Consider the following 23,384-nt stretch of genomic DNA (forward strand, 5'->3'; position numbering starts at 1 on the left):
TCTGGCTTAGCAGATGTTATTTAATATGGCATGACTACACATTTCAGTTTTATTGAACAGACATTGAATTTCAAATGTTTAACTGTCTAACTGACCTTAGTTTGGCCCTTATGATGAACACATCCTCTGCCGTCAGATAAATACTGTCATTCTGTTCGTATTCTGGCAGCTTCACATCAGTTTGTACACTCTACATGTCCTGTATGCAGTCTGCTGTCACGGTGCTGTTAAGTACCACCATGAAGAGATTCAAGACACTTGAGGCATCAAATTCCAATTTTAAATTTAAGGTGTTGGGCAGTGATTGTCAACTGGCGACTGGCGGGCCACATTCGGCCTGGCAAATCTCTCCATCCAGCCTGCAGAATATGAATTAATTCAGAAAGCTTAAGACGTTATAAATCCATCTGTCGGCTTATTATCAGAGATGCGGAGCATTCAGGTAAGCTCAGGCCTACTACAAAAATATCAAAATATCAAACGTCAGAAAGTGAGAAAGCAGCTCCTGAGTAAGTTATTTATAACTCACAGAAACATTGCGTGCAGTGGTCCTCCTTCTACCTTCTCATCTCCTCCCTGCTGCCTCTGTCACTCTCTTTCTGTCTCTGCTGAACACACGCAGCAGCGCTCAGTCCCTGTCTCTGTCCCTGTCTCAGCACCAGCACTCAGTCCTGACAACTCTGCTACTGTAATGCAAAGAGTTTATGGTCTGTATGTTGGGTTTGGGTGGTTGATTAACCCTTATTTTGCTGGTTGGGCGATTCAGGTTGGATAAGTGAAGGTGAAACCAATTTCTGTGTGGTATACATGGGATGCTGCGTGTGTCATATTTGCATGCAAGAATGGGGTTTAAACTGTGCTTATTTATTTTTTTCCAAATGTTCATATTTAAGAATTCTTTTTATTATTTAATTTAACATTTCATTTTTTTTAAAAAAAATGTATGATGTTTTTAAATTATATTTTTGTAAACAATTCATGAAATTATATATAGTTTCTCTTTTTTTTTCTTTTTTTTTTTCCTTTTAAGTCCATCCCCCACAGTGTGTACTTCGAAAAATGGAGCTGTTGACCCCTGGTGTTGGGTATTTAATGTAAAACAATAGAACTGTAAAAAGAAAAAAAGTATATGTTGTCAGGTTGTTTTCATTTCATCAATTCCACTCAATTATTTTCTTCTTTTCTTCACATGACTTTATCCTCCTCTCTCTGTGTAGGTATTACGCAGACATCCGTCAGACCATCTCCGCCAGTGACCAGGAGATGAACTCCGCTCTGGCAGAACTCTCTCGTGTATGTTACCCGCTCTTGTTTTCCCATTTTGCAAGAATAACTTTTTGAACACATAAATCATTTCAGGTCCTGGAAGTTTCCATCTGGGTGGGTGCCTCACACGCGAGATGTGGAGTTTGAAATAAAATATGAATGGCAACCGATGCAGTTTTTAACAGCCTCCGCCCCCTCTCTGTCTCTCTATTTTTGCTCTCGCTAAACAGAATTATGCTGCCGAGGTCAACTGCCTTGTGGCTTTACATGAGCTGTACAAGTACATCAACAAATACTACGATCAGGTGAGTACGACCAAAGTACAAATACACGACAGTTTGGATGTTCAGTATGATGATCTGTGTGCCAGATTCATCTGGACTGCATGTAGAAACAATTAAATCTCTGCAAGTGCTGAAAATACTAAAATAAGTGAATAGAAATTGTTTATAACACAAGCCCCATCCCATAGGTACCATGACACCTGTGCATTCTATACTGATAATGTCTTTTACTTACACTTATATAAAGAATAAGCCCACTGATGTAATTACACATTATTCCAAACAAATCTACATCAGTAAAAGTGTAATATTCTCCATCTTCCGTCAGATTATCACAGCCCTGGAGGAGGACTCCACAGCACAGAAGATGCAGCTTGGTTACAGGCTCCAACAGATTGCTGCTGCTGTAGAAAACAAAGTCACAGACCTATGACCCAAAGGACGGGATCCATTTTTCATTTAACCTTGAAGAGAGGACATGGATGAGAGAGGGTTCTGACTCCTGGAGAGAAAAAAGTCTTTTCTTTTTTTAAGACGAAGGAGGACAAAAGGATCATTGTGGCACATACTGTGACTTTGCTGTCATGTTGACAGACTGATTTTGAATGAAGGGAGAAATTGTCTTGAGAGGATCATGTTTCCTGTCCAGGAGGTACAGGAAGACACCCCCAACCTTAGGTCCTGACACTGGGATTAAAATGACACTGCTCTGAGGGTGAAAAAAAAGAAGAAAATGTGAAATGAAGCACATTAAAATCTCCTCTCAGAAGGATTTCCCATTTTGCATTCAAACTAAAGGGAGACATCAAATGAAAAGACATCTTTTTGTCTTTGTGTCTTGCTGGACTTGAGGGTTTTATCGACAAACTGCACTGAACATTCCTGCAAGTTTACAGCGATGGGATTGGACACTGTAGGTGTGCTGGATGAAGAAACCGTGGACGTCATGAAAAGGGAAAAACTTAAAAGTCGACAGAGTTGGAGTTTTTTTCTACCATAATAGGTCAAAGTCTTACATAAAGGACAAAGAGATGATGACAAAGTGCTGTGGAGGCCTGAGCAACTGCTTATCATATCTGAGGGATGTTTTCATTCTGCTTTTAGCTTCCTTAAATCATTCTACCAAGTCTTACTCTTTGAAATAGCTGTTATTGGACAGTTTGTCGCTCTGCATAAACAGTTTGCCAGGATAGACTTTGTTTCCCACTTTTTAAGCTTCACATCGCCAGTTGTCCTTTTTACTGCAACTTCTAGACGCTGCCTCGTAGTTTGACAACCAGTGATTTATAAAAGTGTTGATTTTATTTAGTTGAGGACGTAGATTACTCTCAACCTGCTTTGACTGACTGCTGTTGTGAATGTTCCTTTTCTTTGGTAATGTTTTGCAAATGTTGAAATCACTTTTTTAAAAACATTTGTTTTTGTTTTTTAAAACATGTGTTTTACCCAGAGCAGTTTGGCAGAGGTATTATATAGCTAACTCATTAAAGCAATCCGTCCTTAAGAAATATTTAAATCTTTTACTAAATGTAAACAAAATCCATAACAGCACTATTGTAATCTGTACTAATTCTATGAAAAAAAGATGATCTTACGACTTATGGAAGACCAAGCCTGACTTATTAGGAAATAAATGCACACGTATGTGAATAATGCACAATGAAAGTATTAGAAATATGTTGCTGTACTTTTTTTGCTGCCACTTAAGTATTTTCCATTAGCAATTTTTTTCCTTCACACAATGTTTTTTTTTTTTTTATTTGTGAGATTGACAGTATTTTCCATGATGTTGATTGTCATTAAAACAATCCACATGATGGAGTGTGAATCTAAAGTTGACTGTAAAATAAATTATCTGACAGATACATATTTAAACAGTCACTAAAGTACTTTTTTTCCCAGTTGTTACATTTTATTTAAGTTGAATTTATTTTACTTTTTTATTATTATTATTATACTTGAGTTCTTTTTCATATAATCAATTTGGGTTTAATGTTCGATATTTTAATTTTTTTTTAATTTCTTTTTTTTAAGAAGTGATTTATGTCCAATTTTTATTTATTTTTTTTTTTTATTTAAGTAAGGTTTGATCTTCCATATTTCTAAGATGTGATGACTGTTTCCCATGCATTATAATCTTTTTTATTGGATTTCCATTTCCATGCAGCCAGTACCTAAATCAGTGGTTATTTCCTCCCAACTTGAATACACAGAAGTCAAATTGTGCAATTGATATTTAGTCTGTTACTAAAATTCTTGAATATTATGTTTTTTTTTAATGCTGAAGGAAATCGAGGAAACTGCTGCCTCTACTGGATGCTTGTTAGAGCAGATTGCTGCTATTTTATCAGCTCTTCACACAAACATTTTGCGTGAACAGAATGGCTGTGCCCAAATTTTCAGCTTTAATCATCATGTAAATTTTTGGCGTCAACATGGAAACCAGATTTTAACAGCTTCGCAAAACTGCTGCTCTTTATCTTTTACAACTTCTTCCCTTTCTCTGGAGACATAAATCAGACGGTACGGTTAACGAACAAAGGCGCCCGTGTTCCCTGATGCCACATGTGAAAGTCTTTTACTAGTTTTTTTTTTCCAATTTAATTTATTTTGTATTTATTCTATTGCTTATGTTGTTGGTCATAATTTTTTTCGGACATATTAAATCATAGTGGTATTGCCCCTCAAAATCAGATGTTATATCATGATTTTGTTATTTTTAAAAGACAGACTTTTGTTACCTTTATTGTGTTTCTTTTTATCCGTTGATCTATTGTCAAGATCACAATGAAGAGTCACTACGTCAAATTCACATCAGCTGTCTTAATTCTGATAGTTTCAGTCTTTTATATTTTGCATCAGTTGTAGAAGCAACGGAGAAATGTGATTTTTAACGTCGCAAGCGATTATTTTGTACATTCAACAAAACATTCTTTGCACATTAGTGTTGCTTGTGGCTTACTTGTGGTTGCAAAGCTCAGTTCTGATGTTTTTACCTGTAGATACATACTGCTCTTAAGTAATCCTGACTTTAGTGTTCTCTTACTAATTGATAGGATGAACCTAACAACAACTTAATGTGACGCAATAAAGTGGTCCCGATGTTAACGAATATCTGAAGCTCTTTTGATTTTACTTTATGCAGCGGAAAGCGTCGTTTTTGTTGTCCAGCTCAGAAAAAGTTTAAATTATTTTCATCAACATTTTTTGAGTTACATTCAATAATCCAAAGGGGTCATGTGTACCAGTGTAGAGTGAAACAACATAATTCTTTTCTTTACTTCAAAATGACATTGGCCCAAGTGGTGTGCTTCTTTTATATTTCCATTTGTATTAATTTTGATGGATCTTGACGTCATAAAGCATCTCACTGACATAGTTTAGTATTTTGACTATGGTAACTGTGAAACTATGGATAGTAAGGAAACGATGCTTTCAACTAAACACTAGTATTTTTATATTATACTTATTTATCCAGAAAGTGTCCAAAAGAGCTGTGTTTCCCATCCTGTTTGCTATTAACTCTTGCTTGCAAACTTACGATAAAATAAAATTAAACACATTTTCTTACCTAAACTTTAAAAACTCCACTGGTATCTTAAATTGGTTAAAGTTGAATACACGCAAGGAGGCTATTCACCACATTTCAAAGACCGAATTATGTTGGTTAAACCTCAAACAAGGTTCCCATGCTCATGAAAAATCTAAAAAATGTAATTGAACTCCACAATCTCATTTTCAAGGCCTGGAAAAGTAATGAAATTAGTTAAATCCTCTAAGTTTTGGAAAAGCTGTGGAAGTTTGTCGCATTTAATTAAATTATTTGTTACATAACATAAAGTAACAGCAAATGTATTTTCTGTAGCTGTTGTGGTCATGCTCTGCATGATGTCAATAAGTTGTGAATGGTCATCGTAATTTTAAATAACAAAAAGTTATGTAAAAGTTTGGAAAATGTGTCTATGATAGTGCACGGGAACCATGCTGTAATTATCACAATTATATATTCAAAATTATCACATAATTATTATATTTTTTATGCAAGTTATTAAGTATAAGTTATTTCCTTGTTTTTTGTACTTTCATACAAGTTTTTACTGATTTCTTGCCAATTTTGGGGTCATTTGTTCTTGTCATTATCTTGTTCATTTTTTTTAAGCATTCAAGCTAATTTGCTCACATTTCAGAGGGCTAACTACAAAATAATTTAAGTTGCCTACATCAGTTAGACTGACTGTCCTCAAAGCAGTCCGGTTATTATTTAGACGATTGTGTTTTAGGGGTTTTTGGGTGTCAGTTTACTGTGTTTTTCTCCTGCTGTGTTCCTGTGTGGCCCTTCTCTCATTCCCCCATCTGCACACCTGCTCTGCATCGGCCTTGTTAGTCCTTCACTGCTCCTCACTTTCTCCCAGCCAATCACCTCGCTGCCTTTTTTCACCACCTGCACATCATCTCCTTGTCACTCTAGCTTGTATTTAAGCCCTGGTTTTCAGTGCAGTCTTTGTTAGATCCTTGGTTTTGTGACATGATCTTCAGTTTTGCCTTTTTCCTGCTCACCTTAAAAAAAGTGATTTATTTAATTCCTGTCCCCTGCAGTCACAACTGTCATTAGTCATGATGAATAATTCATTAACTGTACCTTCAATGCACTGTTTAGAGTAGGATAACTTTTGTGTTTTACTTTAAAACATGATAGTATGCTAGACTCCAGTTTATCTTTCTTTTCCATGTAAGCCATCCAAAGTTATAGTTATTTATTTAATAAGTACAAATGTGTGGTTATATTTACATGTTAAACATTAAGTACTGACAACACATTTCTGAAAGTATTCACAAAAGGTGTACATACACGTGCCGTAGAGGTGAAATGGACAAAAAAAAAAATGAAAAGAATGCATGAATGCATTTTGATTAGCTGTTCCTGCTCCTCAGAGCATATAGGTGATCACTTGAAAGTTGGTCGTACACTTTTGCAGTGAGGAAGAGTCAGATGTTGATAAATTTGAGCCAGGCTGGGAACTCCATATTTGGGCATCTTCTCTCTCAGTGGCCACTGAATCCAGGAGTCTGAACACCTGTCACACACAGCTGGTAATGCTAAACCTTGCATGAGCCAAATGGTTCAAATTCCATGTCAACTACGTCTGTGCAGACAAAGTTAACGGTAACATGAGTGTCAGGAGACCACCAGTCAAACAGTCATCTACCTCTCAACACGTGTCAGGTCATAACTGTGTGTTTTTGTTTGTAGCTGGAGGCTGATGAAATCTCAAATCTGTGATATGTGGTCACCCTTGAAAGTGTTTTGTGTGTGTGTGTGTGTGTGTTCAAGCACCAAAGTGGGACCCATGTGTACGGCTTAAATTAGTTGCACCATCATAGCAAATAAATGCAGGTCTCATTTCACTCCGCACAGGGGTTAGGGTTGGATAGGCCAAACCAAAGGTGAGGGAAAGTGTTGTGTGTTTGTGTGTGTGTGTGTGTGTGTGTGTGTGTGTGTGCATGTGTTAGCACATAAAGTACAATGGCAATTTGTACATGTCTGTGAACTTTAGTCCCTGAATATGTTTGTTTTTTTTTCATGATTGGTATGAAATTGTTCTCTAACGATGCTTCTCCAACACTAACAGCATAATTTATATGTGGTTTAAAGAACTTATTAATACAGTGACAAGAAGAGTCGACCAGCTGCATCCATGCCTTATGTTTTTGATAAATGTCATTTATTAAAAAAAATGTATTATGAAGTTTCAGAGTTAAAACTGGGACAAAAATATGTTGTGTTACAAACCTCTTTTATCACCTGATATTTATCCTCTACTAACCCAGTGATCTAGATCCATGCAGGTGGCGTTTGGACGTCTCTCAACAGTACATGCACACACACACACACACACACACACACACACGCTTCTTGCTCCTGTGGGAAGTGTCTTATTACAGCTCTTTGAAAATGGAAAATAGTAACAGCCAGCACAGGCTTTTCAGCTTAAGACTGGACCAACATTATACAATAATAGTAGGACACAGGAGGACGGAACAAAAAAAAAAAAACTGCACCCTCTAAAGCAATGCAATACAATAGTCCAGCAAAGACTATTTTATTGAGGCTTGCAGGCCTTAGTTCTTGTTGAAATTTTGTATCGGAGAGTTTGACCAGTAAAAATATGCCAAGGTAAAACATGCAGGTGATAAGCCTAACATAAGCCTGAAAGCAGGGGGAAATAAGTAGCTAGGCTCTGTTCAAAGGTCAACAAATCTGCCTTCTAGAGCCTTCAAATTTGACTTAATGACAAAAGCTTATCTTGTTTATTTAAACAGGACAAAAGCAGAAACATAAAAACAAGTTGTCGTTTTAGAGAAATAATGGTATGATGATAATGGGTAACTTCTGAAATGTAATATGCTACTGATTGCTAGTTATCCTGTGAAAATGTCATAAGTAATGTAACTTTTAATTTATCATGATTACTTTTTGGTTATTTTGTTTTTAAAGCACAATTCTTGTGCTTTATAAACAAAGTGTCTTTTCCTAATTTGCATAAATACTCATATCCTTTTCTTAAAAAAAATCAATGCAACAGCAAAAAAAGGATTTCTGGGGTTTATAAAAAATACATTTTTCAATTTTTTTTATGGTAAAATTCAAAGCATGTTAGTGGCAACATGTCCACATTGCGAGCACACCACTTCAGCCGCAGTCTGCTATATACTCAAAATAGCTAAGGGCCCACATAAGGACCTGGGATAACGTGCCGTCTGACAATGAACAGTTATTCACGTGAGGTCGAGAGGCCCTGAGTATCTGAGAGGTGAAGGCCAAGTGTTCACACACTAAAGTCCCATCACACCCAGCACATACACATAACACCCATCTCATCTCACCTCTCATTTATCTCCCTTCAACACCATCAGTTCTCTCTCTCTGTACTGCTCTGTGTTTTATTTTGGCTCTGCAGTATCAGCCATGAAATCTCATGCCATATCAGAGAGGAAGTGTTAACAGTGCGGTGTTGGCATTGAAGAGCAAAGGATCGAGGTTTAGGATGTGGAGAGTTTTTTCAAAGATATGCACCTGCAAACACACACGTGCATTCCTATAATACCAATGGTGGACTATGACTCCACACCAACCAAGCGTGGACCTCTGTTTCTTTTCTACACATACACACACAGAGACAAAAACAAACAGTTATGTTTGTGATCACAGTGATTTAGGTTGTGACTATCACGTTTTTACACAAAATACCACCTCCATAACCCCTTCCATTATAGTTTGCATGTTTTAAATTGTTTTTTGCATTTGTCTTATGTTTTTCAATTTTTTCCGATTTTGCTCTACTTTTTTTTGTCATTTTCATCCAAATATTTACTCATTATTTTCTTATGTGTGTAAGGTATTAGTTATTTTGGTGCCATGGCAATCTATAAGTTTTGTCATGATTTTTGCCATTAGTGTGATTTCTCTTATTGCCTGTTATGGAGGTGGGTAAGGGGAGGAAACATGGGGAGGGGTACTTGGGTGCTCTGTGATTCATATGCCTTGCATTGTTCTCCCAATAAAAAATAAATAATAGTATTATGTAGCAGCAAAATGCTTCATATTTTACTTAACACACACATTAAAACCTGGGCCACTCCTTTCTGGTCTGGAATTAAAAAAAAAAAAAAATCTCCTCAACTGACCTGTGTTCTTCTGATTTTATTGTGATACTTTATATATTGTTGGAGGACGGGGATCCCATTCTCAAGCCAGGTTTAGCAATCCAGATCCCCATGGCCCAAAGGTCAAACTCCCCTTGAGACGAGGGGGGGTTGGGGAATCAGCAGCTGTCTCTCTCTCTCTCTCCTCTCTTGGTGTGTTTGGCTTCACGTGACCCTCCTCTCATCTTATAGCCCTTCTGATCTCTGTAATAACTCTTCCTCAGTAGCGGACAAAGAGAAATCGAGGAATAGAGATACAGTTAGACCTGAATATAGGATATTAATGACACAGTGCAGCAGGTAAAGGCCTGACAGGCAGTGACTTGGAAGGCTGCTGGGGATTTCCATGTTTAGACCCTGCTGACTACTGCTGCTGGCTTTCACAACCTCCTGAGAGATCTACCGGACCCCCCAACCTCTCAGCTGCTCAACTGTTTTCAAGTGGTGGTGCAACATTAAAGGTGCTGCAGTTCACCTGCAATTGCTACTGTAATTGTTTTTCCTCATGCTTTATGCCAAAGATATCACCTTTAGATATCCACCACTTTTTAACTGAAGATATCTGCAGGCTGCTGAGTCTGCAGGCTGCATCTGCTGTGACACACCATGCAGAAGAGTCCACTCTCTAAAGCTGCTTTGCAGAATCATATGTAAGTATAGGACTTTTCTTATCTGTGATATTGCTGAAAAACCTTCTCATTGAACTTGATTACAGTGGAAGCAACTTGTAATTTTACTGCAGCAAGACAGTGTTTCAAACCTGTTTTTTATACCATCTGGAATTCTTGCTTGATCTCATCAAAATGCAGCTATGCTCATAAACCTTTATTTTTTCCATGGCCACAGCAATGCCATTTGGAGTAGTCAAGTTTAGCAATGCACAAATAAAGTGTGCCAGTATTATTTTTGGAATCACAGAGGTGACTTCAATGGCAGTTTAGAGATTCATGTAGGATAAGTGTCAAGTCCTCGCAGGTCTTCATAGTACACATTTGAATGGGAAAAAATAACTATTTGGACATTTTGAAATCCTGCACATTATTTTATGTTCAGTAGCTCTCAGAACAAGAATGCCATATCTCACATCAAACTCTACTGTAAGTCCCTCCAGTCACAAGGAAATTTGATCTGTGTTCAGTATTTTCCGACATGACGCGACCCAACCAACGCTATAGTAGATAGCCAAAGCAACTTGGATGCAGACTTATCAGGTTGCATGAACATATTGCAAAATGATTTACAGCTGAGTCAGAAATAGTGCAACTTCCGATGCTTCTTGTCCACTCTTAGCCAGGCAAAGTTTCCATGATCTTTGAGTCTGTGGGAAACTCTAAAAGTAGTTCGACTCTCCCGGCTGCCCCCAGCAACTCGACACTGACACTCACGCACAGACTCCAAAAGATGCACATGCAGTAATGCAGAAGATTATAGAATCCCATTTTTATGTGACATGTCTTTTTGTTTGTAGGAGTGAAGCAGAGTCATCTAATAACTTTGAAGCCCTAGGATGCCACGAGCAGCTGGATCCAAAGGACAGCCAGGACTCTGAGGACCCAAGAGAATATTGTTATGGTACAGCAGAGTCTCGTAACGCACTTCATCATCTGCAGATGTACTCATTCACCGCTGTCAATGTCACCACACTTTTATCCTAGGCCTCTCAGTCCCCACAGAGCAGCCCATACAAGGTAGCGCTAAATGATTTGCCCGACAACAAGACTCTCGATCTTTACAGTCAGCTATCTAAGAACAGGCTGCAGTGAAATTTTTCCTTCATCATTTTTTCTATTTCTTGATCAAGCTGAAGCTGCAGTTTATTGCTTCAGAGAAGAAAAGCCTGTCCAGATATGACTGAGATAAAATCTTTTTGATTCTGATTGGTTTGAAATCATTTGAGATGATCAATGTCAGCACAGTAGAGGCACAGCAATAATGTAAACAGATGCATGTCATAATACAATGACGATAGGTGCAAAATTATCAAATGCACTCTATGATTATATTGTGGGTCATTGTAGGTCCATGAGGATATTGATAAGAGTCTCATGCATATATTGATACGGAGGTGTCCAAAGGCATGATCACAGTATCGGCGCAACCGGGACCGAGAGCATGATTAGGCGGGGGGGCGGTACAGTACCAGTGGTGCAGCTACAGCACGAGCACAGCCAAAGGCATGGCCACAGCGCCAGCACAGATATCACAACGATCAGGCACAGCCAGGGTTGCGGCCAGGATCCAGAAAAGCTAGGCAACAAGGGAGCAGGACTGCTCTGGAGAGGCAACGGGATTAGCGTAGTGCAGTTCAAGAGTCATTGATCAGCAATTCCAACTTAAATATGAATGCCAGAGTGCAGTAATAGAAAAGAAAAAAAGAGAGAGGAAGCAGAGCCAGAAAGAAAGAGAGGAAGCAGCCAGAGTGGCAGGTCTGAACGGACTCAAAATCACCCCTGCCGGATTGGGCCGAAAGCTCTGCCATCTCTCCCTCCTCTCCTCACCGGACGGGGATTTCAACTGAGCACAAGAAACTTGCGCTCCAGGAATATACACACTAACGAAACTAGGTTCACTAAACTGCTATTATGGCTTAAATATAAAGGTCAGAGAGCAGTGTTAGTCCCCACTGCTCTCTGACCCCTATAGAAAGTTCCCTGGCAAGTTAAACCTATGTCAGCCTAACTATGGGCAGGTCTGAGCAACCTTAGCCAGCCCTAATTATAAACTTTATCAAAGAGGAAGGTCTTAAGTCTGCCCTTATAAGTGGAAATACCACATATACCTGACACAGTAATAAATCATACAGTACATTGCCATATGTTATGTTAACTTTTCATAGAAATTAAATTTCAAGATCTTTGATGATGTCCAAGACCTTTGTGTCATGCTGGCTGAAAAAGAACTGATCCAGGCTTATGCGTCATAATGTTTCAGTGTCCCGCTGGGAGATTTGAATGTATTACTCACTACAGACATGTTATAGCTCAGAGGAAGTTGTAATGCTAGAAATAGCTTTAGCGTCACATTTTAGTCCCCTCTCTAAGCTTTCTAAACACCAGATGATGTAAATTATGAACATGCTTCACATTTCAGTCACGGAATACTGATGACGTTGTGTTCTTAGTTTTCTCTTGTTTATATCTCATCAGGTGGGTACCACCCAGTGAAGATAGGTGACACTTTCAACAGAAGATACCAGGTGGTTTCTAAGCTCGGCTGGGGCTATTTCGCCACTGTCTGGCTGTGTCTGGACCTCAGGCAGGTTTAATCAGGGACTGTACAAAAAAGTTTGGGAGGGGGTTGAATTCTCATATTCCACTCCTTAAAGAAAACTAAAAACAAGTGCTTTCTTGGAAGTATAAGTATTTTTTGGACCCTTCTCTTGACTTTAATGTTATTATATTATTGGAATAATTTTCACAAACACCATCTATGTGTACATTCAAATTGAAATTGAAACAAAATCTTGACTATTCCAATCATTCTCTATTTTTGAATGCATTTGAATGAACTTGAATTAATGGCATTATGTGGCTAAACTATCCCTTTGTATTCTCTATTTCCAGTATTGTCCCCTAACTTTCTCTTGTACTGCCAGCTAAAGTAAACTTAAGTTTAAGTTAAACTTTCATGTATTTCATAAGGCAGGGAGCACACGTCCACATTTCTTAGGAGGCTATATGACCTGACACCACCACATTCACTATGGATTGTGGCTGTTATAGATTTAAAAAACAAAACAAAACAAAGAAAATATGATCCTGGGTGCAAAGTTACCGACAGAGTTAACTAGCTAAGAACTACCTCAGCTAGCTTACTGTGCGTTGCAGAAATTCATTAGCTAGCTTATGGAGAAAAACTGCTAGAGCTCTTTAAAACTTTTTGCTTTGTTAGTCCAGCTATTTTAAGCCATGAATTAAAATACTGTTTTTTATGTTTTTTTATGTTAACAGTGTATTATGTATGTAGGCTACTGTATAATTTCATTAAGATAATAAGGAATAATTACCTTTACATGGCTATGCCATAAAAAACTGAACTGTCTGCAATAGTATAATCAACTAAATGAGTCTTCATCGTGTGAATTAACACACTCTTACACAGCCACATTCAAACAATTTCTGTTATGATATAATTTTATAAACACATAATAAACCACTAACACATATTCTGACCAATCACCACAACTACTGTAACAGTGGCATGAGCAGGACACACTGAAATATACACATGCAAGAAAATCTAACCACCCACCCTCCAGCAAAAATAAATAAATGAATAAACAAACATAGCCACACCCACATTACAATATTTCCTCCCTCTCTGATGATTTGTATACAGTCCCTCACAGTTTTAGTGTTTTTTGTTGATCACAACTTGTGTGGGTGTTGAACTTTGTTTCTCTGACAATTATTATGTGGTTATGATAAATGTTTAGATAGCAAAATACATATTTGTCTGATACTAAAACAGTTTTTTTAATGGATTTAGGAGATAGTGGACTGTATTCTGTCCCTTTGATCCGGTACCTGTGTTTGCAGACTGGGTCGGCGTGTTGCTGTGAAGGTGCTGAAGAGCGGAGCTGGCTTCACTCAAGCAGGACAGGATGAACTTGCTCTCCTACGATGTGTCAGTGAACATTTTGTTTGTGCTTCGCCTCTTTAACGTCTTACGCCTTCTGTCAAATGTTCTCCTGATTTTATTTTTTTCACTATTAACTGATCATTTTCACATTCCCTTGTCAACCATTTCCTTTCCACCTGTTTTTTAAGCCTCTTAAAAAAGTCCTTTTTGCTAATGTCTGCCTTGTGCTCCCACCCTTCTCTTCTCTCTTTAATCAGGCAAGTGGTCCTACGAGCCGACATCCCTCCAGTCAAAGGATCGTTCAGCTGCTGGATGAGTTCAAGCTGACTGGGGTCAACGGGGTCCGTATCCTCTTTACAGACAGCCACCTCTCTGGCATATGCTCTAAACCTGTCACTGAAGACTTACCATGTGTGAGGTGTGTACCTGTGGGTCTAAAAGAGACACTAAAGGCATCTATCACATTGTCAGACAGCTGATATCAACCATATGATGAATTAATATATCACATGAATGATTTATTTGTGCAAACTCTGATGGAGATAGAAAAACAGATGGCATTATGTCGGCTCACTGGAGACAGTATTGCATCGCATCATACAGTGAATAACACTAGCCAATGGCTTGCAGAAATGTAAAATTGACCTTAATGCCTGGTGGTTAGACATGTGCCTGGTGCTGGAGCTGTTGGGGCCTGACCTGAGAGACTGGCAGCTCTGTTTTGGGAATCCTGGACTGACGCAGCCTTTGGTCAAACATATACTTACTCAGGTAAAGAGCCACTGAGAGTTAGATGAGATGCAGAAAACCATCAGTTTCTCACATGGTCTCTCTCATCTCTTTGATCTACCAGTTTGGAATCACAGGTCAGAAAAAAAAGTTTAGCTATATGGAAAGAAACATTGGTATACCTGCTTTGTATTTTCTTTAGGTTCTGCAGGGCCTGGACTACCTTCACACTCAGTGTAAAATTATCCACACAGACATCAAGCCTGAGAACATCCTGCTGTGTCTAGAGGAGCAGTCCCACAAAGTACCAGCAGGGGACAGCAGCTGCTCCTCTGTACTGACTGGGAAAGATGCCAAGTCCACAGGCACATTTTTTTTATTGCTACAGATGCTGGAGATTGTTTAAGAGTGAAGTGGCCATGAAGGGTTCATTGTGTGTGTGTGTACAAAGCAGATATACTTAGAGTCAACTTGTGTGCTGCTAATGTCGGGCTTTTAATTTATAGTCTCTGCTCTGTTCACACCTAAGGCCTATATTGTAAATGTTGTAAATTGATACCTAAACTAAATAGAGAGATATGAAGAAATCACTTTCTATGGTAATAGGTCATCAAGCAAATCCAAAATGTTAGACATAGACGAAACTAACATCTAATATTTGCCCAATATTTGAATTTAAAGTACTTTTTTTTCTTGGAATGAATAAGATGTTGATTTATGATTTTTTTGTTGTGTCTTTCAGAGAAGGAGAAGGTGAACCCATATAATTTAAAGGACATTAGAGTGAAGATTGCTGACCTGGGAAGCTCATGCTGGGTGGTCAGTGTTTTCCTCTATTCTTAAAAGTTTTCAAATATTACAATAGCCGGGTAGGCTGATTCAATTTGTTTGAAATTTCTAGACCTACAAGAAGGGTCCAAGGATGTCACAAGAAATGACATATAAGCAACAGGCATCTAAGGTTATTGTTATCCAAGGTTCTTTGTTGTTGTTTTGTGATAGATGGTCCAGGTGCATGTGCATGTTAGTGTATGCGAGGCTCTGCATGAGTATCCCACTGACATGCAACCTATCACCATTGTCCCCGATGGCCAAAAACAATGAAATTATTGCAGGTTTACCCATCAAAAACTACTCATATCCTTTGCCGGGATTGTGTGGTTGTGGTTTGATAAGATTTGATAAGATGGTTCCAGTAATGTTTGTAAAGAACCACTCAACATCATAAAATCTGAATTTAAATGTAGTTTGAAGAGACCATAAAGTATGTGTTTATGTGGGATTTCATGATTCACAGTAAGAGACTGAAGGAGAAAATTTGTAGTCAGTGCTTTAAAATCAACAATAGCTGTGTTGATTCAGAATAAACAGTTTTATGAGAATTTACTCTTAGAAAAGTGGAGACCCATAATGCTGCACATTACACTGTGAAAACAGACAGATCAAAATGTAAATGATCTTGTCTGCTATTTCTGTCTGTTGTTCTTTCTTGGGCCAGTACAAACATTTCTGTGAGGAGATTCAGACCCGTCAGTATCGCTCACTGGAGGTTTTACTGGGATCTGAGTACGGCCCGCCTGCTGACATCTGGAGTGTCGCCTGCATGGTGAGAGAAAAACATGTAATATGATGTTTACACTGTGTGAAATATTCAAACCACACGTTTGTTTTGGCTGCACCATTCCATCAAATGGAAATTATATTCTTGTGAATCATTTCATATTCATTTCTTTCAAAATTCAACCTAACTGTATGTTTGGGAGCTTAATTTTAGAATAAAGTTTTTGGAATTTTAATAAGGATTGGCTGCAAAGCAAAAGCATAAACTGGCAGATCCTCTAGTGGGTCAGTGGGCTGGAGTGGGTTTTATCCACTCATCAGAGTTTTTGACAGATTTATAATAGGACTACCTGAGGTGGCTGGGTTCAGATTAGATCTCTAATATCTGAAATGAGTACAATATTAGGAATGATAATGCAGTACAATTGCAGTGGTTTACCTGTGTATCTGTCTACAAAAAAAAATAAAAGAGATGTTTTAGTCTACTTTTTGTGATATGAACTATCAATTTGTACCAGATTTAAAAACTAATGCTCATTCTAATCAAATCTATCAAACATCTTATTTAGAGCCTTAAATTACAGTGGCTTATTGATAAATGGTTTTACTTACAGTTGTTTAGCTCTGTCTTGAGGTGTAAAATTTAGATTTGCGTTAAAGGTGTTTCCCCACACAAAATACCCTTTCAATGTCAATCACTTTTTGTGATATTTGAGTCGGTAAAAATCAAACAAACTCTTTGAAGCTTTTATTTATTTTTCCAAAATATTGAGGAAAATATTTCACATTTTTAACAAAACTAAAATATATATTATCTACAAATTTCATTTCTCTTTAGCAGAACAAAAATGGGCCCGACACTGAGCTTTGAGAAACTTTAAGAATTGTAATCAAGAGCAAAGTGTTTGATTTTTGGCAGTTGCGGTGCAGATAATGTGATAATTGAAAGGTGGTGTCAGAATAAAGGTATTTGGTAACCTGTATCTGCAGGAATGATAATGCATGACAACACTGTCACTTTTTTTAGGGTGTTATGAGCACAAAATTCAACATATTTGTTTGGATTCATCACCTGGGATCACCAAATTTTATGGCAATCCATCCAGCAGTTGCTGATATATTTCAGACATGACACTAGCATAACTAAATAAATCTGTAGTTTAACCATTATGATACATGCTGTAGCAGTTTGTGGCACATATAAAAATGGAAATTGTAGTCATCAATCAGTCTGTTTTACTGGTCCCCTTCATAGACACTCACTTGGCCACACATCTCACCCTTAGTTTTCTCTTGCATTCTCTCAGGCCTTTGAGTTAGTCACTGGAGACTCTCTGTTTGAACCCAAAGCCAGCGAGTCCATTTCCCTGGAGGAAGGTACGTTTATTACAGAGTGATAACACTGACAGAGGCGTGACAATCTTTGACAGGATTAATTGAGATTACACTGTGGCTGCATTGTAACTGTTGATGCATTGTTATGTGTACCCCGTACTTGCATATGTGTATTTTTTCTCTTCATCCACCTCAGACCATATAGCTCAGATTATGGAGCTGCTTGGTAAAATCCCACCAGCTGTTGCCTTTTCTGGTAAATACTCAGCAGAGTATTTCAGCCGCAGAGGTGAGTCTGCAATTTCACTTTTCATATCTGTTGTGTGCAACTACAATTTAACGTTTATTGTTATCTTCCTACTAAATCATTTCATACTGGTTGCATGTCATCCAGGTGACCTACGTTGCGTCAGTTCACTGAGGTTCTGGGGCCTTTATGATGTTCTGGTGGAGAAATACCACTTTCTATTGGAGGATGCCACTGGATTCTCAGACTTGCTTCTTCGAATGTTGGATTACTATCCGGAGAGGAGGGCAACCGCTGCACAGTGCCTCCGCCACCCTTGGCTGACCTCCTGATAGCCTCCTAAAGGCCCCACAGGCCTCATCTGCAGTTATCACAGCCAGATGCTGTCAGCAGCCGATGACTGAACATACCAGCCACAAACTCAATCAGTGGGATGTTGAAAATGCATAAGGCATCTTTAAAGTTTTTGTACTAGAGGAATACAAAGAGTTGTTTAGAAGACTGTTTTTCCACTTACACTGATATGTGAATTCCTGTGGAATATGGTGCTGTCCTTATTCAACACCAGATAGCGAATAGGAACCTTTATTACGCACTTTATGCTAAGGCTTCTCTAGTGTAGCTGTAGGTATTTAACTGCCAGATCTTTGAGTCACATACGTAGCAGCTCTTTTGATGGGAAAATTATTCTGCACTGTCTTTTGCCACACTAACAAGTCTAACAACTGCTAGCCAGTGTGGAGTCAAATTTTGAGTGCAGCTATTTTTTCATGTGATTTTAATGGTAGTGATTAAGATTATTTAAAAGAAAAAATCATGATAATTCAAATTTTATTTACTGTTTGTAGAGTGTCATGAACAGCCAGATTAAGTGTAATGCAAATGTATTGTAAATTATGTCAAGTCAATTTTCATTTAATTCTAATCTGTTTTGTTCCCCATTAATATTCATGTCCCAGAGATCCTATATTTAACATTTCTCATGCATTTCCCATATTTTATTCTTTTTTAAAATCTGTATTTAAATTAATTTTCTAGACCTTCCAGGCAGCATCCACAGGGCGACAATTATATAATTACAAAGGACACATTCTCACACTTTATTGAAAACATTTACAGTCGCACTAATCAATGTTTTAACATGAAAAGTTTATTTAGTGACTACTTGTAAGGTGAAAGGATTTGTACATAGTGACACACATAATTTCTCCAGAGTTGTGAGCCTCTTTTAGGTCATTGTTTTGGTTTTCCAAACCACTATCTACTCAACTTATATTTCAAGACACAACAGGCAGCTGTTATCAGTAAAAAAGCTAAAACATCTACAACATCTGTACACTCCCTGCCCAGCAGGGGACAGCAGGCAAGCAGGGGCATTGCTGGCACTGTTGCTAAAAGGATATATGTTATTCATAATTAAGTAACCAGAAACACAAGTCTGAATGGATGCTATTCTTGTGTGAAAACAAGCAACAATTTGTTCACAAATTTGTTAGTGTGCATGTACTATGTAAGGCATTATATGACACTGCTGTGTTTTTAGCAGGTTCTGCTGCCCCAAAGTTGCCAAAAAATAATAGTGACTGAATAAAGTGCTTGCCCACCAAGTTGGAATTTCAGGGCTGAATAGTGAAGCAAATGCAGAAGTGCCAAACACTGCAGTTCCTCAAATGGCCACTTGAGGCTGGCTGAAGAAGCTAGTCAATCCTCATGGAGCCCCATGTTAAAATGCCCAGCTTTACAGCAGAAATAAATATGTTGACAGCCTGGTGCAAAAACACTTTTGGTCTCTGCAAGACAACTTCAGAAATTTTCACATAACTCAACCCCTTGCTCCACCACAGTTCCACCCTTTTGTTTAAATCTGGTCAGTTTTGGCCTCAAAACACAAACACAAAAAAACAAGATGGCAATGGTAAAAATACCAAACTCGAGGCTTTAAAACTGTCCAAAAACCAGTGGGTGACGTCAGAATAGCCAATTACATACATTTTTTTTTTTTTAAAGTCTGTGTTGCCCATGTACAAAATAGTGGGTATAAGGTGTTAAATTATGTAGCATACTTGAACGTTTTGAACAATAATAACAAAAATAACAAAATGAAATACAAAAATATAATATCACACAACTTAATAAAATATCCATACATCCGTAACTTATTGACTGATTTGCTGTTTGATTTAGTTTGAATTAGCTATTTAACTGTTTTCTGTCTTTGTCAGTTTCATAGCCACATTTATTCCTCATTTGCTACTTTTAATGTGGTTCAGCTTCCTCTAAATACTTCATATTACAGTAGCTTCTTTAGAACCATAATTATTTTCCATTAGCCTATTACAACATGCTATCATACACTGAAACCATAACCTACTGTATATGAGATTTTCTGATTCTGACATAACTACATTTTTAACTGCAATATGCTGAATCTCTTTTGAAGCAAAGCCATTAAGATGTACAATTTCAGATCAGATAAAACTGATCATCATCAAACAAAATTCATGTGCTGAAATCAAATTGCAGGGATTTGATCTTTGCAGATGATACCCTGCTTTCAATCTCCTTGACAACAATATATACACAGTAGGTAGTATGCAGAACACACATTATCTACATGTTTAAAATAGCTTAAAAGTAAAGTCCAGTATTTTATCCTATCCAGCTGTAGGCTCGGCATTCCACCTGTGGATTCTCTTTATAAACCACCGTATAGCCACACTGTGTCTGAATCCGACGACACTTCCTGGGCCAGGAGGTGGGCTTCATTGGCCTGGAAAGACAGAAAAGAGATATTTTAGGAGATGAGCGACTATGGACACTATGAACAATGACAGATTTTGCATAAGCAAGACTTTATATAATTGAAATCAATTAAAATGACCTAAAGTGAATGATGTACTCACGCAAAGCAGTAGAAACCAAAGTCATGACAGAAGCACTTATCACAGCCTCTTCTGAAAGACTCTCCTGGTCTATAGTGCTTGTCTTTATATGAACAGATGCCTGTGGAAGAAATGAGCACCACAATGACACATCAGTCTCTTTTGTTTCCACATTTCATTCCCTTCTAGTTCCACATGTGACCCTTCTAGGTGACAGTATTCATCTTTTACTGGAGGTTCCATCAAAAACTTTGCAGATTCTATAAATATCTGCCCTTGTGGCAAAATACAAAAGCCCTGTTGCAAAAGGTCGGGCACATTAATGTCTAAAGCTAACATCCAGAGTGAATTATCCTCCCGTTCCTGCTGCCTGCAGGAACTATTCTCGTGGGGCATGTCAGTCACCTTGAGAAGCGGATCAATAGGAACACACTGATCTGCTGCAAAAAGCCCCTCTGGGCCTGAATGCAAGGTCAGGGGATAGAGGACATAGTCTGCGGTCAGCCAGTTGAAGTTGGTTTAACGGCTAGAGGTAAGTCACAAGTGTTGATTTATGGTCCCAGGATGGAAAATAGCAACCCAAGGACTTCGCTGGGGGCATACAAACACATGATTCTGACTAATAATTCTACAGGGATAAGGAGTAGTTCTTACCTTTTATGTGGTACACTGAGGCTTCTGAGTATCTGTCGCTCAACAGAAGGATGAGGGTCAAGCAGAAAGCACACACCAGCGACAGAGAGCATCCATGAATGTTGCTATTTGAATGTAACATTGCAAAAATAATAATTCAAGAGTGTTAAAATCTGACTTTTGCTGGTTTCCCCAGTTCAACTCTTATGCAACTGTCCAGTTACATCCAGTAAAGTGATGGCCCCATAGACACTGGCTAATATTTATAGTCTCACATCACTACAGGGCAGAGACAGAAAAAAACCCATCTCCCACATGTTTAGTTCATTGGTTTCTTCCCAGCGTCCAACTTTTGTTTCGGAGTGACGTGTGTTTAGAGTTTAGCGTCCCTAAATATTACCTTTGGACCTGGCTCGCTGCGTCAAGACAGCGTGGGCGAAAGGACGGTCGATCGGTTCATTTGTGGCCTCGAACCAGCTGTATTTTTTTTCAGGTTTCTGGACATCTTTTATCAGCCTGTTTACCATCTACCTGTATTTTATCTTTAACACCTACATTTTTCCTTTCCCCTTTTTTCTATCGCCCCCCTCACCGCCTCCCGAGACGCACAGATGCTGACTATAAACCTATTTTTATGACTGCTGACAGTGTCAAAAAAACAACTCATTGTGCTGACGTTGTCCCTTGTGTGGAGGAAATTGGTTCGAGCCAAATGATCACAAAACTGCATTCTAAAACATCAAAAATGCATGAAAAACATTACAAACGTCAAAATCAATTTTTCTCGTATTCAGAGCATCTTAAACTTTGGAGATACAAGTATTTTGTAGCAGCACAGTTTCAGTTTTTTTTCACAAACCAGGAAGCCAACAGCACCTGATATTAAGCCAGAGCAAGGAAATGATGAGTGTGCTGTGGTTTGCACAGGACATTTTGTGCTTTAAACTGTTTACATATGTTGCAGTACATTTTGCAAGACCACAATATTGCAAAGAAAGTGTGTCAATTTTTTTTTTTTTGCTGTATATGGTGTGTAAATGGAGTCTAACATCTGGAACAAAGGCTCAAATATTTGAGGGCAATGGACCTATAAAGGAAAAGAGCTGTATCTCTCAGGGTCTCAGTCACACACACACACACGCACACACACACACAAACACACACAGGCAGATTCTACTGCATGTGTGACTGACTGCAGGGCAGTTTGTGGTCAGTCTTTTCCTTCCTGAGAGCCTCTGGCCAAAATCCGTTCGACACACCACGCTCTGACGAAAGAGAAAACAAACAGGACATCAAGGGACTGGAAGGAACTTGTGGTGGCCGAGGGGCTGCAGCTAGAAACCACCACTGTCTCCACGTCAAGCCCTTTAGTCACACGGGAACACTTTCACGGTGTTCGGTGGCAACCTGGTTAGTGGTGGTTCCAGCAGCAAGAAGGTCCGTTTTTTTCCGTTTTAATCTAAACTAATTGATGCTTCTATGTGTGGACTTTGAATGTTCTTTGTGGGTCTCTATCGGTTTTCAAGGCGGTCTGGGTTTCTACCATAGGGAGCACATTAGGTGAAATGGAGATTCTCAAACTTGCAGTGTCTGAACTAAAATGAAAGGGGTGTCTTTCGGTCTGCTGTATGTCTTTGATTTTTTTTGACAGCCATACATGCTATCGACAATTGGCAAGTGTATTACTGCAACCCATTCTGAACTCCTAACTGCTTTGAAAGTGCTTTTGGTGTATGAAAGCCACCTTTCGTGTCTGCATGAAACTGGATGGTGTCAGGTAGGAACGTGGCCAGACCGCAGTGTTATTATATGTAGGTTGCGATATTATCATATGCCAGCAGATGGCTGGATGGCAACTGCCCCATCCACATCATATACACCTACGGAGTCATAACATTACCAACACCTATTGTGCGTTGTTGTGAACCAGGGTATTGCTGTGCCCACCACAACAAAGGATCGTAATTGACTTTCCATTGGCACTGTCAGCTAATTTTAATACATTATTTAATACCACCACCCAATGTGGTGTTAAGAGGTTGTGGTCATTTCAGGTATTTCTGTGAGACTAGATTAATAGTTGCTGTGGAAGTATTTGGCTCACCGCAGGGGGCAATAATGAGCCCTATTGGTTTGGTTGTTAGAGATACCAGCCATACAAAA

At 38.5% G+C, this 23,384-nt stretch overlaps 2 protein-coding genes across 3 annotated transcripts in view; both read left to right on the forward strand.

Annotated features, from left to right (window-relative positions):
- The window catches only part of plxnb1a (plexin b1a), a 77,140-nt gene extending 72,478 nt beyond the window's left edge, over nt 1-4,662 (forward strand). For both annotated transcript variants that reach the window (XM_088082480.1, XM_088082481.1), the window contains 3 exons: nt 1,218-1,293; nt 1,497-1,571; nt 1,879-4,662. In XM_088082480.1, the coding sequence (XP_087938606.1) occupies nt 1,218-1,293; nt 1,497-1,571; nt 1,879-1,983 (256 nt within the window). In that variant the 3' untranslated portion in view covers nt 1,984-4,662. The remainder of the gene's footprint in view (nt 1-1,217; nt 1,294-1,496; nt 1,572-1,878) is intronic.
- Nucleotides 4,663-9,419: 4,757 nt separating this feature from the next.
- On the forward strand, nt 9,420-19,320 carry LOC121947400 (SRSF protein kinase 3). Its single transcript, XM_042492446.2, has 13 exons — nt 9,420-9,715; nt 9,823-9,904; nt 10,723-10,826; nt 12,401-12,509; nt 13,793-13,880; nt 14,093-14,180; nt 14,500-14,606; nt 14,767-14,929; nt 15,307-15,383; nt 16,063-16,170; nt 17,432-17,501; nt 17,656-17,748; nt 17,854-19,320. Exons 2-13 carry the CDS (start codon nt 9,861-9,863, stop codon nt 18,036-18,038), a joined length of 1,236 nt encoding a protein of 411 aa, XP_042348380.2. The 5' UTR covers nt 9,420-9,715; nt 9,823-9,860; the 3' UTR covers nt 18,039-19,320.
- The last annotated feature ends 4,064 nt before the right edge of the window (nt 19,321-23,384 follow it).

The sequence above is a fragment of the Plectropomus leopardus genome, chromosome 9 (genome assembly GCF_026936395.1).
Source record: "Plectropomus leopardus strain MGB_pleo_1.0 chromosome 9, ASM2693639v1, whole genome shotgun sequence".
NCBI classification, from domain to species: domain Eukaryota; kingdom Metazoa; phylum Chordata; class Actinopteri; order Perciformes; family Serranidae; genus Plectropomus; species Plectropomus leopardus.

Bases quoted from the DNA above. Each gene is read 5' to 3' on its own strand.
- LOC121947400 (XM_042492446.2), top strand. From the start codon at position 9,861: ATGCAGAAGAGTCCACTCTCTAAAGCTGCTTTGCAGAATCATAT. The intron at 10,827-12,400 runs GTACAGCAGAGT...ATATCTCATCAG, and splicing joins CCCAAGAGAATATTGTTATG to GTGGGTACCACCCAGTGAAG. The intron at 15,384-16,062 runs GTCAGTGTTTTC...TTCTTGGGCCAG, and splicing joins TGGGAAGCTCATGCTGGGTG to TACAAACATTTCTGTGAGGA.